The sequence below is a fragment of the Leptidea sinapis genome, chromosome 37 (genome assembly GCF_905404315.1).
Source record: "Leptidea sinapis chromosome 37, ilLepSina1.1, whole genome shotgun sequence".
NCBI classification, from domain to species: domain Eukaryota; kingdom Metazoa; phylum Arthropoda; class Insecta; order Lepidoptera; family Pieridae; genus Leptidea; species Leptidea sinapis.
In genome coordinates, this window is record NC_066301.1 from 4,876,662 (window position 1) to 4,895,779 (window position 19,118).

Here is a 19,118-nt window from a genome sequence, read left to right on the forward strand (position 1 = left end):
GCTTGTCATGAGCGTATATTCCTGTACATATTTTATTGCCCATAATTTATGCTCATTTTTTCTGTATATATAGTATCGTGTATATATATATATAATGTGTTTCAGATCACAGAAAGACAACCTTAAGCAGGCTGAGGCTGCGGAGGAAGCACGACTAGTACGCTCCCAGCGCGAGTACCTGGAGCTGGAGCTGCGCCGGCTTCGACGACGACGGATGCTGGCGCTGCACCACAAGGAGCAGGAGCTGCTCAGAGAGGTGGGTGTGGTGGCCAGCAAGTAATTATGTATCACCTCAGAGGATTTAATATTGTTGATTAGTTAGGTGAAAAAACAAGTGACTAAATTGATCAAGGAGTGTAAAAATAATCCACAAATAGTTGGAAATTTCAACCAAGCAAATTACATTATGAAATAAAGAGAATCAATCTTTTGTCATACTGAATTTTTGAACTTATTTTTGAATTAAAAAGATTTCGAAGGGGCGTGCTTTCTTTATGGCTGTCAAAAAATGTGTCCTTACCACTGACTTTCAGCTAGAGAAAGAAATTCTCCAAGAAAAAAGCGGGCCAGCTACTCTTTGCCCCGCAGCGTATTTTTTCTACCAACTAGAAACATCCCATCTCGTGTACCAAGTAGCTGCGTTAGCATTACTACAATATTCTTTTTTAGCCTTTCAAGCAAGCACAACGTTTTTGCAGACATATGTCGATAGTTGCCAGCATCAAAGTGACAATATGTTTTGGCCTTTGAGTATTCTATTTTAATTCCGCCAACACAGCCTCATTTCAGACCACCATAACCAATAAAAATGTGATGACAAGGTTTGCACTGACATACCCCATCTATCCTCAGTGACCATTTTTAGCTTTAACATTTTCAAAGTTTTGAACTGTGAATGTACTGCTGAACTGGGTAGAGTTAATATCAATCTATTTAAAAAATTCCCAGTTGAGATGAGATGCAGCCGTTGCTGGTCAAGCAATAAGTAGGACTTTATAGGCCTCAATGGGGATATCATCAGGACCAGAAACCTTTTTACCCTGAGAGACTCAACAACTTCAAGAGCTTGGCTGATGAGAAACCTCTCAATGAACAGCGTAGTCTAGGTGTTGAATATTTAATGTTATCTGTATAAGTTAATATATATAAGTATAACAGCGCCGCTCGGACATTTTTTGACGTCCTTTTATAGGCAAGTGGAAGTCTAGTTGTTAACAGTACGTCAATGACTAATTTATACAAAAAAAATTCACGGGGCATTAAGGAATTGTAACGCAACACTGTTAATGAGGTGGTTCTGCAAGTGACAATTTAATCGCTATTGTCGATAGGAGTTTCGAAGATTAATAATTGTACTGAACGCATTTGTGTGTGCTGCGGCAGGAGCTGAACAAGCGGCAACAACAGCTGGAGCAGGCACACGCCATGCTCCTGCGGCACCACGAGAAGACGCAGGAGCTGGAGTATCGCCAGCAGAAGGGGGTGCACGCACTGCGGTGAGCTCCGCACTCTTGTACCGTACCACATATAACGAATTATGCAACTGTTGTGTAATAAGGGGTATGAAAACACGAACGTGGGTGGGTGATAAAAGTATCACATGAGTGATTTAATACCTAACTATCAACAGTTGCATACAAGACTTTATCTACACCCAGAACATGAATCCTCTAAAACATTCTGAAACAGTTAGCTTACTGCTAACATTAAAACAGCCAGTCCTAGTAGTAACCTAATATCATCCATTACTGATTATAGTATAGTAGTAATTTACGTTTTGTATTGTGCAATTACTAAAATTCACTTTAATATTATGTTCTTTTGCAGCGTTCAAATATCTGGCAGTGTGCTGTCAAAACTTGAATCGCTCACTTGAAACAAAACAACAATGGCGGGTATTCGAATAATCTACGTATTTTTTACGCCGCGCGGCCTTCTGGTAGTGTGGAACGCGCGTTAACGCAAATGTTCTTTCTTTGAAATTCATACAGATACCACGCATCGAGCAATAAGAATGTGGCTGTCTGTTGAAAGTCTTTGCCTATGAAGGAATCGAAAAAAATACAAAGGAGTGTCGTTATGAAATTCAGTACAACATTACAACACTCGTTTGGATGATGTGATGGTTATTAAGACATTGGGTGTTTTAATGTTGGCAATAAGCTAACTGTTTCAGAATCTTTAATAGAGGATTTATAGTATAAGTGTAGATAAAAGTATATTACCAACTGTAGAAGGGGTTGGTAATTTAAACGCACATAAAACTGCTACATCTGTATTTTAAAGTTTCCACTTAGAATTAAAATATACAGTTATTATTAAAAATTAAAAGACAATTAGGGCATAGTGTCCCCTATTCACAATAAGTAATGCCTACTCGAACTTTGCGCTCTGGCTTATATAGGGCACGACCGTCTACCGTGATGATGAAATTAACAAAATATCTGAATATTATATGCTATTATAGCTATTTCTAATTATAGTGATAATTATATAAAATAACATTACTGACGTAGTAAGTAGTTAAATAAACGTAATTATTAATTGGTATATCTTATGACAGTTCATGACGTTAGTAGCGCTTGTTAACATATGTTAGCCAATATTTATTGATTACTTGATATCAAGTAATCAATAAATATTGCTGACACAAGTATGAATGTTATAACCATTGATGGTTCTAGAATGTATCTGAGTAGTTTGGTAAGTAAAACCAATCATATATGTTCACATATGCAGCTGCTTGCTTTCAGTCGACCCTGCTAGTGTATTTGGTGGATTTGTAACATAACACATGAATGACATTTTAAATCAAACTTCAATTAGTACTTTGGTATTTGTGATAGTAAGAATTATAAAAACTACTATAATATGTTCGAGAAAAAGTTTCTTCACATTTTATATGAAATTTTTTGGAAAAATATTTACATTTAATTACAAAATAAATGTGAAATTTTGTTCAGTGAGTTCTTGCCATCTAGGGACTTTTGATCTAATAAATGCTATAAGTAGGTTTGGAAATCCTGTTTTGATGTTTACATGACAATGCCTAGAGAGTTATGACTAGACTGCAACGGGTGGGTATCTGAAGGTACAAGGTCAGGACTATATGGCATTAACACTTCCCAGCCAAAACTCTTAATTTTTGGTGAATGGCTAAATATTTATGTGGTCTATCGTTATCGCGATGATAGAGACACCCTACAAGTTTATACATGCTATAAGCGAAAATATTTTTCCACGGACTTTATCAGTTGTTGACAATCGTGCATCTTCATTCTGCAAACAACACTGCAAGAACACTCGAGATGCCCGAGAGACAATCGAAGCCTTTCGCTATATCCAGGTTAAGTGCCAAGCAGTCTTTCGATAGTCACTGCCCATCTATGTCTGTATACCAAAAGATCGACAGCCGATACTCGGTTGTTGATCAGCGGGTAACCCTCAATGTATACTAAAGTTAATTAATTATTCTCTCCATTATTTTGGAGAATAGCAAGGCTACTGCAGCTATAGGCCTGTAAGTTTGCTATAAATATTGATTGAAAAGAGTGACAATCAGTTTCTTGCCACTTCTTCTTTATTAAAACTCAACTTTTTTAAAATAAATATATAACTTTTGAACTTCTTTTTCTTGTGTTTTGATTGATTTATTAATAGGGCGGTGGTGATCACATGAGGCTCATTGCAAAGTAAGTCGTTAGTTTATAAAGCAAGGTATATATTTCAGAGAAGAGCAGCTGTCGAACCTGCACGCCACGGAGCTGGCCAACCAGCGGGAGTACATGCAGCGAGCCGAGCACGAGCTGCGGAAGAAGCATGCGCTGCAACTGAAGCAGCAGCCCAAGAGTCTCAAGGTATTGTGAGCAGTGAATGATGTGCGGCAGAGATTATACTCTCAGGTCTACGTTTCAGAGACGGTGATATTTACTGTATTCAAATCAAATCAAATTCAGTTTATTCACGTAGGTCACAGAAATGACACTTATGAATGTCAAAAAAAATAAAATATTTTTCTTATTGAATCTACTGCTACTTCGTAAAGGGTTGAGGTAATGAGAAGAAGTAGCAAGAAATACATTGCAACTCTTTTATATCAAGATTTACATTTAAGTACATCGATTTATAAATCATTTCAAATTACAATATAATAATATGTAAACTGATGCAACAGACACACTTAAACGTCAAATAGTCAATGTCTTACATGAGTAAGTCAAAAAAGTAAATGTAAATTAATAAAAAAAATATTGAGTACAGTAGCTGCATCATCCACATACGCAATAAATAAATGAAGGTATTCTGTGAGCATATTATAAGCGATTATAAATAAATAAATATGTATATATCCATACATATATATACCACAAAATAACTTTAAAGAATCTGAAACCGAGTCCCCGGAAACAGGATCATCCTGCCACCACAAGCAGCGCCCGTTCACGAGCATGACGCATGAGTCAGCCATCGCCTCCCTCAACCATATTTTAGGGACGGGGACGACCCGTCCCATGTCGCCGCCACAAGCAGTGGCATTTAAGCGAGCATGACGAAACCTGTTACGAGAACTCACCAAACAACAATTATATTATTCACCAAATACCACTACTTACAATTTGACAATTCTGCTTAAACTTGTAATTAATATTATATTTTTACTAACAGTAATCATAAGCTCAATCCTTTAGGGTAATCAAATCAAAATCACCTTATTCAGGCAGGTCAAGTAAATGACTTTTTTTTTATATCCACCTCCTTTGAGGGTTGAGCTTTAATAAGAAATGGCAAGAAACTGTTTGTGACAATCACTCACTCACAAATAATTTCAGTTACAATATATGTAAAGTGATGCAGCAATAATACTCAAAAATCCAAATACTAAAAAGAAAAGGAAATTAATACTTAAAAACAAGAGCTATTGAGTACAGTCACGGTCGACTACTACTGTATTAACAATAATACCCGGCCATGGTACAGTAGATGCATGCATATTTGGGTATATTGCAAAATATGTAATTACTTACTATTTTTTAAGAATTTTATTTAAATATCAGTTCTGCTACAGTTACCAAATAAAAATTTTATATAATCACAAAAAATATCAATAACCCCATCCCACATTGACTTTTGGTTTAGACAAACATGTTTATTTTGTTTGAAATTAATGTACTTAAATGATTCACTCTCTATATGCCAAATAATATATTATAATAAGATTATTAAGCACCAGAATTTCAACACGCACATTTAGCGTTTCTCTGAGTTCTTGGAATAGTTGTGTTCACACTCAGCTTAGTGGTACTAGTATTTGTTCAATTAGGCAATGCCTATCTTGATGAGAATCTAATAATGTAATCTAAAGAATAATACCACTGCTATTGGAGTTCCAAACTTAAATTCAACACCCATCCTGTAAATTTTACTTAACACTAAATTCCTAGTAGAAGTCTTTGGTAGGCAGTCGATTGATGTACACTCTACATCTCAACTTGTTTTCTTAAAATGCCTCTATCTGACCATAATGTACCTACAAGACAATATGAGCCGTGTATCAAAATCTATTTAGTTATTACATCTTAATATAATTTCTAAAGGATTATTTTATACTAGCTGACCCGGCAAACGTTGTTTTGCCGTATAAAGTATAATTCACGCGATAGTTTTATAAGTAATAAAATATTGCCTATATTATAGCCTGTACATCATTTTGTTCTATTGTCAATAGTTTTTGCAGCGCACGCAAAAATAGGTTTTCGACGAAAAAACATAGCCTATAAGCCTTCCTCGATAAATGGACTACCCAACACTGAAAGAATCATTCAAATCGGACTAGTAGTACCAGAGATTAGCGCGTTCAAACAAACAAACAAACAAACAAACACTGCAGCTTTATATTAATAGTATAGACTATATGCTAGTTTTAGTTGTCGCTATAGCTCTTAAAAAATTGACATATCGAGACTGCGTTTTCATTAGATATACTGCTTTCCATTTTTTGCCACAATGTCTAGTGCGCGTATATAATTTAATTTTACTAAAATTCACGATGATAAATATATTTTCTTTTTAATGATCTAGCGGTAAAGACACATACATAATGCAATCACTTTGTGTCGATTTTAATGCTTAAGATATAGAATACTTATATTTACTTAACTCTTATGATTGTAATATTTTATTGAAACGTTTGTAGCTTGGAAAACCAACTTTTAACTGAAATTTTAGATTTTTTTTAAATAATGTCTTCAAAATAGCAAACTACTAACAGTATTCTACTTATCATTTTAGAATTATTATTATTTACTTTTTCTACGTATACCTAACATTAAGTTGGTAATAAGTATATAAATTCGCTTAAAATTTTTTTCCTTTCTCTTCGGACTGTAACTTGCATTAAATATTTCAAAAATGAATATTACTCATTGTCAGTACATTTTTGAAAATTTAATATACGTTCACAAAAATCGTCACCTTTTTGCTCTTAATAGTGATTTTCATTATTATAACACTAGAAATAAGGGATTGCTTGTAACTAATTCTAGTAGGCTTCATAAGATACATAATAGCTTTAAGGGTAAATGTATACACTTCTATAATAAAGTCCCAGCCACTGTTCAGGCATTATCTATAAATAAATTTAAATGTTTTGTAAAAAAATGGCTCTGTCGTAAATCCTATTACTCCACTGCTGAATATCTAAATGATCGGACAGCCTGGGACTTGATTGTGATTATTTTATAGCGATAGAAATGACTGTACAATATTGTATATTTTTATTGAAAAGAGCGCAAAAAAATAATTCTGGGAGAGTTTCTTGCACCGCTTCTTCTCTCTCAGAGTGCCATTTGTTTCCGAAGCGGTAGTAGTATCTAGTAGTTATTAGAAATGACATCAAAAAGAATTCTTAAGGAATCAATTTTGAGAAAATAAATGCCTTTTATTCCTTTTTATTATACATGACTCGTAAAGTAATATTTTGTATTCGTCTATTGGAAGAAAAAAAAATATTTGTCTAAGAATAAAAACAGTGCACCCTACCTTCTATATTATATTTAGTTACCTATTATCTATTTTTAACACATAACACACAGCTACTTCTATTTTTTCACTACAGTGCCTACCTTGCTAGGAAACCAATGTACGCCCATGTCGTATTTAAAGACATTCATATTTCTCTTATTTATGTTCACAGCAAAAAGAGATGCAGATACGTAAGCAATTTCGTGAGACGTGTAAAATACAAACCCGACAATATAAAGCTCTCAAGGCGCAAATACTGCAGACTACACCCAAAGTAAGTTAGCATTGTAGTCCTATGTTATGAATACTTTACTCAATAATTATCACTAGTTGAACAAACATGACAAATATCTAGATCAGCAAAGAGGTATCCGTGCCGCCCCCATTCCATTATCAACTGAACATAAATATTTGGACATATTAAATACACTGGGACTTAGCGTCCCAGTATATGACTATTCTCTTGTGCTTCTTCGTTTGCTATTCTTAAACACTCAGCTCTTGCCAAAAAGAGAAATTTAAAAGAAGACAAAGACCTCACTCGTACATAATTTGTAGTTATAATATAAGTACTTCAGGCATAAAAATATTGTATTGTAAATGATATTTGTCTAATAGGAACAACAAAAGGAAGTGATAAAATCTCTTAAGGATGAGAAGCGACGCAAGCTGGTGTTGCTGGGTGAGCAGTACGACCAGAGCATCAGCGAAATGCTGCAGAAGCAGACTGTGCGCTTGGATGAGAGCCAGATGGTGAGTAGGATGCCACTCACGGAATAGAATAAACAGTAGTAGTATTTAGGCCTAATACTGCCGCCACTAGTGTATACGAACGTTCACACTTGGGGCTTAAGTAAAATCAGTCTGTGAAAGTGAAAATTCTTTGAAAAATGCAAATACACAATTGTAGCTGCAATAAATTAGCTGTGAAGTCTACCATGTTTAATAAATATTTTTAGATACCTATAAATAAAATTCATGAAATGACTCACAATTTAAATTGAATGATTTGAATAGTGTAATGATTACACTTGAAAAACTTATAGTCATAGTTGCAGTTGCAGTGGTAGTTAACAGATCAACTTAAATTGAACCTTATTATATTGTGATTTATGGTTCATTTATCTTTGAATAATCACAATACTAGGCAAGATAATTTAAAATATTTTAATTGGTGATGTTCTTTATCAACTATAATTTATCCATTATTATCTATAAAAAAGTAAACAAAGTTTTGATAGTAGTAAACTCATGGTTACAGAGTTCATATTAAGTTATGAGTTCATGTGTAGAATTTTCTGCAATTTTAGAAAAAGTTGTTAATCATTTTCAGACTATTACATTAGCCTTATAGTTTTAAGGTTGAAATTGATCTAGATAATATTGTAGTAATGTCCAAATAGGATGTAAATACTATGTAATAGTAAAGTCTCATTGTGGGTAGGGAATAGTTTTTTACTTCAGTGTATGGGAGAAGAAATAGTTATTTACATATACATATTACATACTTTACATTGTGTGTAAAGTGTTGTTTTAGGTGAAATATTGTTCATTCTTAATTGGAGAGAATGATGAAGAAGATGTAACCATTTGAATAGAAGTTTGTTTTGGCGACGGGAGTTTTCAAAGGATGAAGGCCCCAGGATTAGATCCTCTTGTTATTCAGTATTTTTTTTTTGTTGTCATGCAGCTCTCTTCTCATTAATTTAAACTTAAGGTTAGGAATTAACCTAAATTAAAAAATTTAATAGTTTTACTTCTATCATTGTGATCTGTGCAGCATTAGCTGTAAGAATTTAAATTTAATATAAAGGATAAAGGGAAAATATCATTCACTACCACTATCCGTAATGATGTATAATTGGCGGCGACTAGTATTAATTTGGAAATGATGTTAACAGATGGAGTGCCAGCAGCTAAAAATGCAACTGGAACACGAGCTGGACATGTTGACGGCGTACCAGAGCAAGAGCAAGATGCAGGCCGAGGCGCAGCGGAACAGGGAGCGGCGCGAGCTGGAGGAGCGGGTCAACGTGCGCCGCGCGCTGCTGGAGCAGAAGGTGGGCGTCGAGCAGACAAACGAGAGGACGGGTCATCTGGTGTCAAGTGATCACCGCCGCCCACATTCCCTTGCAACACCAGAGGAAACAAGAGCGTTGCCGGCCTTTAACGAATGTGTACGCATTTTTGAAGGCATCCATGTCGTATCGTCCCGGAAAGACCGCACATGGAAGCTCTTTCCACAGGTTTGTAATATGTGGAAGAAAGCTTTTTGAAAAGCGCACTGTGAAGGACCGCTGCACATCCAGATGGTGGGGATGATATCCTGATTTCGTGGCGTGTCATGCGAAGGTGGAATTCGGCGGCAGGAATCAGGTTAAACAGCTCTTCGGAACACTACCCGTGATAAATGCGGTAGAAGACGCACACTGAAACGACGTCGCTACGCAACGCCAAGTGTTATATATATATATATATATAATGTATTTTGATGCAATCCTTTTGCTTCATATCAAGTTTCTGTTAAACTTGTGTTATTAAATGTGTATTAACTCTGCGAAGACAATAACAGATTATTTTATATAAATCTCAGGTTATTCAAACAGTATTTGCACACCAATGTTGACATTTATTTGATACTAACAGTTAATTATAGTATTACTGGCAACCATGGCATTCACTTGTTTAAGAGCCAATTTGCCATTATGATAATACATCTCTTATAAAATTGATTTGTTTCAAAAAATTGAGGTTTTAACATTAAGTATGCTGGTCGCTCAGTATTTAATTCACATTAATTTACTTTGAATCTGAAAAATGTTTATAAATTGATTATTGATTTTAATGTTGTTCTACCAACATACTTGATAAAGTTATTTGCAGTGTTTTAACTCTTATACAATGGGTATAACTCGTATTAATAAAACTCTTTTCTCTCACTTCTCTCACTCAATGTGAATAGTCCTTTATAGTCATGATGGTCGTATGTTCAGATGGAGTACGAGTGCGCGGAGTTCGTGAAGGACCGCGCCGACCGGACCCGCGCGCTGCACGAGCGACACGCGCGAGACCTCGAGCGCTTCGACGACGAGAGCGCGCGGCTCGGCTTCAGGTGACTAGTTATATTGTCTTCACTTACTACCAACGGCGGACCGCGAATTGAAAACATTTATTATTTCTTGAGCAAATATAGCGTACAGGAAACAGGATAATTATGGCATAAAGAAGATTATGAAATTAATGAACCAGGAAATTTATTAAGTCTTTATTCAGTCATGTGAACATTAAAAAAATATATTCTTTGGCCTTTTAAACTCATTTTTAAAGTTTTATTAAAAAGTAAATCAGCGGTAGAAGTGATCTCCGTCAGAATCGAAGTTGTAACTCCATCTAAATCAAATTACTAAAGTGGCTTCTTTGCGGAGGAAACGCCGGCTAAATTATAGGTACCACAACGGCGCCTATTTGTGTCGTAAAGCAGTAATCATTGTGTTTCGATCTGAAGGGCGCTGTAGGTAGTTTAATTACTGGGTAAATCAGATTTGATATCTTATGTCTCAAGGTGAGGAGCGCAATTCTACAGGCGCTCAGAATCATTGGGTCTTTCAAGAATCCTGAGTGGCACTGCATTGTAATGCAGGGCGTATCAATTACCGCAATCAATTGTCGCGTCCCTTATTTTCATAAAAAAAATATTTGACTTTTACTTAAACAATTTGTTTTTAATTTTTTAAGTGATAGCCTCTGGGATTATACACAAATTAAATTTGAAAACACAACTTATGAACGATGCCGGACCGATGACCTCCCGCGTTAACTGCGACAGTCCGAGAGCTGATCAAGACATATCAGGGCTCAGTGGAAGAGCGCTCGCACGGAACGCGAGAGGTCCCGGGTTCGAGTCCCGCATGTTAGGTAAAGCACATGTTTGTGCCGTATTAAAATATAACTGTTTGCGGGCGCAGTGCGATGGCGATAGCGGAGGGGCGCGGCGAGACGTTCGGCGACGAGGAGCAGTCGCTGTCGGGCTCCATGTTGTCGCTGGCCCACAGCAACTCGTCCACCAGCTTCCCCGCGGGCTCCCTGTGACGGGGGAGGGGGACATGACGGGCACTCTGTGGTTGGAAATGGACCTTCTTTGATTGTTTGATTGATTATAGCGTTTTGTTTGGTTAAATCTGGGTATGTCAATTTCAAATTGGCTAGCGCTTAGCAGAAAGGAACCAGTCCACAAAATCATAAAAAAAAAATTACTATTTGACATCCCGAACAAAACTTATCCGATATTTCCAATTTAAAAAGGAACCAGTTCACTTCTAGTATTTGTAGCAAAGATATTGAACGCATCCACAAAAAACTCAGCTAAGTTTGCATTTGGACTGGTTCCATTCTGCTAAGCGCTAGCCAATTCAACTGTTGCTAGTTATGTACACCCATAGACTTGAAATATTCTTGCGTATAGACGAAGCGTGCGAGAGAGAAGAACACATCTAACGGAGAAACAGCAAGATAGTAAAGATTAGCGAATCGATTGTTACTGTAACCAATTTTGATGGACAAGTAATAAACAGTCAGCGACGCTTGACATTAAAAACATTAGATAACGCAAACATTGATTTGGTCATGCGTTAGTTTATACGCTAGTGTATTCTAAGTCTATGGTTAAACCATGGCATAATGTAGCCATTCTTAAGATTTATTATAACAAAAGTTTTTATTTCTTTTTTGTTATATCATATAATGAAAAATAAGAAAGCTTATACTATACAAGCATATCGACTTTTTTACGCATCAAATGAACTTATAACTAAGGTAAATACCGCCTATCATTGCATGCGCATATATTAGACAAGAATACAAGTTTCTAATACAAATATACATTTGCTGATATTTGATTTTAATCTACTGCAATATAGATGATGAAACGGTGACATTTGTTTACTCCCAAATTATTCAATATATTATATCTTTTTGGTATTTATAAGTAACAGATAAAAGTGCCTACCGATTTGTGATGTAGTATTGTGCAATACTTCACGGCTATAATTTAAAATTAATGTAGAAAGTAATTAGGAGCTTATTCTTTTCATAAACTAATACATGTTCGACAAAGATTGACATATAAATGGATAAGCAATTGATAAGCATTGCCAGCTACAAAATATTTGAGCTTTAATGAGAAGCGGCAAATAACTCGTTGCTGTTTGTTAACGTTTGTTATCGCTTGCCGAATAGCCACGTCTTAGAATAGACTCCTGTTTAGAAACTGTGAAATAATACGGCTTGTGTTTTTGTGAAAGAACGAGTTGATTCCTAGTAATTACAAAATTTGAATGATGCTGTTTTAGTTTTCATCAAAACTACCGCCCAACCCATAGCTTTTTTTTGTTTCTGTGTTGTGTTTTTCGCAATGTTTATAGCACTTAGGCATCCAATTTGAAAAACTTTCAATGTTACCGCATGTTAAATATCTCAGTGAATTGAGAACAAAGAAAGTGTTATTGATTTGCGTTTCCATCGCATGGTTATCTTTTATTATATCGTCTTCCAAAATTTTACCAGTATTGAGATAACTAAAATACGCGGCACTGGTTTTTAGATTATTTGATAGATTCGTGGCCTCGAACTGGACATAATGTTTATTAAATGATGTTTAGTTCGGAGCTCGTATGTACACCACCTCCGTCGTCGTCGTTTACATTTATTAGAAGCAATGCTTCATCATTTCTGCTGGAAGACGTCCATTGCCGGGCAAATTACTCCCCCAAAGAACTTCGATCGGTCCTTCGCTGCCCTCTTCCAACCTATCACGGCGATCTTTCGACTAGATTGCGGGTCCATCTTGTGGGGGCCTACTTACACTATGTCTTCCGGTACGTGGTCGACATTAAAGGACTTTACTGCCCCAACGGCCATCTGTCCGTCGAGCTATGTGCCCTACCCACTGCCACTTCAGTTCCGCCACCATCTCGACAATGTCAGCGACTTTGTTTATTTCTTAATCGATGATCTCTGTGCGACCATGAGCTTACTCATAAGGCCCATAGTTGAAGACCTCGTCTCCGTATGTCATCGCTGGCAACACACACTGGTATCCTTCGTCTTTAGACACTTTAGTATTTGGGACGAGAAGATTTTACGGAGCTTTTCGAACACTAAGTAGCCATCATTATTAGTTGTCACTTAGTAGAAGAATATCATGCCGTATTATGAAAAGTTAATGCTTAAAGTTTAAATTTCCTCCCATTTTTCTTTATACATATGCTTTACTGTTCATTTAAATTCCTCCTTAACACATCGTAGACCGAGAGTTGCCACTATTATAACAAATCGCCCAATCTTTCACTAGGTGAATTGAAAGAAATCGATATCATACGAACTATACAACGATAGGAAAGATGCATATACGACCCCGTTGCTAGGCATATAATTATAATAGTATAGGCGGTATTATAGTGTCTTGTGTATATAGTAGTAAGGGTTATATTTCTGAAAATATTTAAATAGGTACATTTAAATTATTATAACATACTGCTTACGACGTGAGATGCGAATGGTTTATCGCCGTGTGATTGCGTTTAAATTATTTGTATGCCGAAGTGCACGCGTAAAGCCGGGTTCACATAGAACGAACGACTTCAAATTAAATTAAGGTGAATGAAAGAGAAAGGAGATTCATTGGAAGTTGTTCTCTATGTTTGCACAAGGCCAAGTATTAACTAATGCGTTATGTGAGACAAGGATGAGTGAACGCGCGCGCTCGCTCGCACCTGTTTAGTAAAATATACATGCATGTGTGATAAAGTGTTCATAACCGAAATTTAACTATTTGATTGGATGTATAACTTTTTTTTTATTTTTATTGTGGGTATAACTTTCAAAGCTATGATAGTTTTGAATACTTACGCACCCATAGTAGGATTTACTATTCCTGAAATTAATTATCTCAGTTTCGTTATTGGCACGGGGTATAAGAAGAATACAGTTAAAGGTGCTAATTATTGAGGGTAGTTTTGTTTTATGTAACGTCGAACATGTAGCTCTTTATTATTTTATAAGAATTCGTCTCTTCTATCATTTGATATTTAGCACAAAACTAATTTAAATCAACTGTTTTTGTACCAATTTCTATTTCAGTTGTAATGCTTTTTATATAAAAGACATACTGTTAATAATTATTTTGTCTTATATTAAGATAGTCAAGATTTTTGTATTCATATCATTAGTTTATACTTTAGAAACAATTTTACCAGACATAGGCTGACACATGAATGATTCGAGGCTTATTGCTTACGTTATGTAAATAAGTTAAAACTTTTTGCATCAATAATTTAACACTTGCTGTATATTTAGTATTAACTATTGCACGCCTTAGATTTTGAAATTGGGGTGCTTTTATAGTAATTAGATTAGATAGCGAACTGTGGCTTGTGTAAATAGTGAGATGGATGGCGCTTGATTCCACTTAATATTGGTAAAGCATTAAACAATGTCTCCGGATTATTAATCTGATATTCTGCTGTTTTAATTTCCCTCACATACATATATACTTTCCATTAAATACGGCGCAGCGTGTCGATCGGTAACAAAAGATGAAAATCCCGATTTAATTACTTGCATAAATAATTTACTACAAATGTATCGTTAATATGAAAACTATAATTTGTAATGTTTAATGTTTGCTGGTGCGAGCGCGCGTCGCCTTGAGACAATCTGTATAATATAAAGAACAATGATATAATGATAAAGGTTAGATTTATTAACGTTTAACGTATTGTGAGAGCGAGAAGTGACCGGTGTGAGCTTGTAGTGTTATTGAGACGCTATTGTTGTGTTTAATGAGTAAGTCGAATTTAATCAAAATCAATATTATTAACTAGGATCGATCACAACATGTTTATGATCCACTTGTTCAGGTTGGCTAGATAAAAGGCGTTGTTAAAAACTTTACGAAAAATAAACTTTCCCACTATTGTAATAAAGCTTACAACTTGTCAATACATTCTTTTTAAAAGTATTCCTGTTTGAATAATAGGTCTGTGCTGTCTGACGCGTAACATCACTAAGAGGCGGCTTGTATGGGTACGAGGTCGGAAGGTGCGGAAGTCTTAGTTCGGCCGAAACTTAACGTAAACAGAATTATTATCAGCACTAAACAGTCCGTTCGACTAATAAATAGTTCTAAATCTATCTAAATAACTCGCGCATTAAGAACAAAGTTCGTGTCCCACCTTCGGTAATATCTTTCTTGAAACAATACTATTCGATTTAACATAACGTTGGTTTTTGTATATAGACGATGTTTATATAACTAAATGTTGTATTTGTCATCTAAGCGTACCCAGTCATTTGTATAGACGATTTTATATTAATATTTTTACGCTGATTTTAGTCATAATTATCCAAATTTTAGTTTTTATACTTGACACTAACAAAGCTATGTTAATTAATTGTAATTTTTTATAACATTTGCTTGAACATCACAGGATGTGTATTGTTTAATTTGTCTTGTATTATTGTGTTGATTTTTATTGTAGCGTTAAAAAATAATGTGGAAGTAGACATGTATTTATGTGTACATTAAGATGTCGGTGTGTTTGGTGCACGCGCCCGCCGGTGGGTGACTTGTAAATATACGTGTAGATGTAAACGGGGGCGGCGACCGATGTTGTGTCGGCGGGGCCCCTACGAAGCGCCCCCATATACTGACCAAACTGACAATAACCTAAATAAAGTCACAAAACTTTGTGTTCGAAATTACTCGTCAAATTAATTGTTTTTTAAAGATTCGCTGCAATCTTTTTCTAGAAGAAGTTAAAATGAGTTTTTCAAATAATTATGAACGCAATATTTAACATGATGGAGGCTTTTTGGGTTAACCTGATGTTTCAACCTTGTTTGAGACGTCACTATCACGATATTATGTAGTGAATGTATTTTAAACCCAAACAAATTAGGCTTTATTCTAGTGTGTATTGTTTGTGTAAATAGAGAAGTAACTAGTGTGACGGTGCGGGGGGGGGGGGGGGGGGCTCGCAGCGTTAGGAATTCAATTAGATTTTAAAATATACACGTATTTGTTCTGCTCAAACTATAGTATACAGATGTTTTTTATGAGGCTCACGTTTTTGCGCGGGTTTGAAATTTATTGATGTACCATTTAGATAATAAAAATTATGTATAGATCCAATATTATAGTAAAAAAAACCATTGATACCAAACTTTAAACCCTATGTTTACTGTAGACAAAATTATATTTTAACGATGCGTGCATGCATGATATTTTTTTTTATTAATTCGGACAAAATGGTAAGTGATCACCGCAGCCTACTCTCACATGACCTTATAAAAGCGTAGAATAAACGTACATATGAATAAGAAATAGATATGTACGTGGTGGGCGAGTATCGAACCCGGGGCTCCGTGGTAAGAGTCAGCGGCTCAGCCTATTGCACCACAGAGGATGTTTACATTACTACTCTATATACAGACTCACAATCCACACAACAGATTGATAATAAAGCTGGCTTATGTATAATTTATTCTAGATATGATAATGTTACTGTACGGCTATCTGTAAGGTGTGAATGATTATTATAAATTATTATAGTGTAAATATGCGTACGATAGTTGTAACGTGACCGCTTACTTAGCAGTGACATTTTCGCCCTTATTTATCGAAATTTGGCGTATTTGTTAAAACTCCACAATTATTGTACAATTTAATGAATATATAGAAATTAACTACATGTGTATATAAACGTAGAATCCTGTTAAAACTGGTACTCGCGGAATCAAGTATTTCTTTGGGATCCGACTGGTTATTGGTTATTGACTGCAAATGCAATTATGAGTACCGGAAACAAAATGTCATAGGAACAATTTATGGGTCTATGTTGCTTATATTTTGACATTAACTTGGGTAAATGTTTGTTCAATAGTATTACACCACCAGACAAAGTATTGAGAAGTTCTATAGCTTGAATTAAAACTTCCTGATGATTCTTTAGTAAAACTAACACTAAGGTTAGGCTCCATAATTTTACTGTATAGTTAAAATTGTGGACAGAAATGACAATGACAATCCCGCATGTGTATCGAATGACGTTTTAAATACATTTGTGAAAATAATATAATTATATAATCACTATTAGAAAAAAACTTTTAAAATTTTATTAATTAAGAAATGTAATTTCGTTGGAATGAGTGTTTTTTTAGAGTACATGGCACGGCAACGGTTGTTATGCGTTAATCCAATTAAATGACAATCTATATAATATATAAATTCAAAATAATTTAATTTTAAGTTTCATTAATAGTAATTACGCTGTTAAATTGTCATTGAGTACAAAATTATTGTTCAGAAAACTGATAAAAAGCCTCGTTCCAAAATTTGGAAGTAATATGCCGGAAGAAAACAAAAAATCACTAGTGAGATAAATTTCCGCTCGCTAATCACGCATGGAAAGTTGTCACCTTTGGAGCAAATGTATTAAAAATAATTATCTAATCATTCGATGTAGTGTCGGTATGTCTATTAATCAACATGTGGCGTTGCTTGGTCATTGGACCTCGACTAGAAACCCAGAGCGCCATGATTCCGCCTTTGCCATTCACCCCCACCCCCGGCCGTTCGTATCGTAGATGTGTCACGTATTTGTAAGTCAGCGACAAGATACTCTAGAAGTGCTAAGCTCGTAGTTAGATTGTTCTCGTATTATGTACATTGTAACACATTTTATATTATTTTATTATGATTGTATAGAAGTTCGTCGCTGAGGCGTAGTTAGCAATATTGATGAGTGGTGCGGCGACGCGTGCGCCAGTGCGTGCCAAAATGGCGGCCGCGACGCACCTGTTGTTTAATTTTTTTGTTATATATTTTAATAACACAATCGACTTGTAGTTTTAATAATTATTATTATCATTAATTACTTATTGTAATATAATCTTATTAATTAAAAAATCGAAACTGAAAATAAATAGCTATGAACTCTTAGTATAGTTTTATTTGTTCAATGCATTTCATGTCTAGACCAAAAAGAGAAAATATTTTTGTATGAAGTGACCCTGACAACACTTAATACAACCAACTAGATCATAGTAAATTCATCATTTCAGCCAAAAGACTTCTACTGCTGGACGGAGGTCTTCCCCATGTCAACGACGATCGGTCCTGCGCTGTCATTATCCAACCTGTTCTACGGAATTAACTTATTTCACAAATTAGAAAGCCGTTCTTACATTGACCAGTTGAACTGCAGAAGTAAGCTCTTGAGACAGTATGGTCATGTTTGATATGAACACCTATTCGTAAAAATGAAAGTGGATCAATAATTCATAGGGAAATTAAGGGATTAAGAAAATTAAATAACGTTATTAAGAACTTCAAACAGTGTGTTGATCTTAACTCACTATGGAGAGTACAGTGAGTTTAGTTTTTAGCTATTGCAACGTCCGATTAATGAGACAATTCCCCCCGCAAAGCGATTTTCAATTAATTATTTCTTTTAATTTTTGCTCGGATACTTGATATTTAAAGATAAGCCTATTACAATTACTTACCATAGAGTCTTAAAAATCGTATTTGACAAGCTAATTCACTCATACTACAGATTATAACACAAAATAAATACGCAAGTCGACTGGGCCACTCTGGTTGCCTGGACGTTTGACTAAAGAAAAAAGCCGCTCTAGTTGCCCGGACGTTTCAGTAGTTAGAGTAACTTGTGATGAAAGTGGGCGAAGTTACCCCGGAATATAATACATATATTTTAGTCGACGACACCACTAAAGCAAATAGCATTGAAATTGTAAGGCTTCGGGGCAGTTTCACAATGTACAAGTAAAGTTACGATTAGGCTACTTGCTACTTATCTATCGAATAAAGACAGCGTGAGTGTTATATAGCAGTTAAGCGCCATTTAAATTAAATGATGGATCTACTACAGTGAAACCTGGTTAAGTGAGACATCAAGGGTCCTGCAATGTCGTTTCACTTATAGAGGTATTCCACTTACCCAGTGTCTCAGATATACAGGTATAAATAAATATCTGTCTCATTTACAGCGGGTTCCATTAATAGAGGTGAGAATACA

The 19,118-nt window shown here is 35.3% G+C and overlaps 1 protein-coding gene across 2 annotated transcripts in view; it reads left to right on the forward strand.

The window, feature by feature from the left end:
• The window catches only part of LOC126975736 (serine/threonine-protein kinase Tao), a 41,337-nt gene extending 23,318 nt beyond the window's left edge, over window positions 1-18,019 (forward strand). The window contains exons 14-22 of one of the 2 annotated variants that reach the window (XM_050823745.1): window positions 106-256; window positions 1,384-1,496; window positions 3,731-3,857; window positions 7,193-7,294; window positions 7,639-7,773; window positions 8,922-9,080; window positions 10,014-10,132; window positions 10,986-11,140; window positions 15,056-18,019. In XM_050823745.1, coding sequence (XP_050679702.1) covers window positions 106-256; window positions 1,384-1,496; window positions 3,731-3,857; window positions 7,193-7,294; window positions 7,639-7,773; window positions 8,922-9,080; window positions 10,014-10,132; window positions 10,986-11,109 — 1,030 coding nt within the window. In that variant the 3' untranslated portion in view covers window positions 11,110-11,140; window positions 15,056-18,019. Of the gene's footprint in view, window positions 1-105; window positions 257-1,383; window positions 1,497-3,730; window positions 3,858-7,192; window positions 7,295-7,638; window positions 7,774-8,921; window positions 9,081-10,013; window positions 10,133-10,985 lie in introns of both variants that reach the window. The other variant, XM_050823744.1, reaches the window with a different exon arrangement.
• Window positions 18,020-19,118: the final 1,099 nt, after the last annotated feature.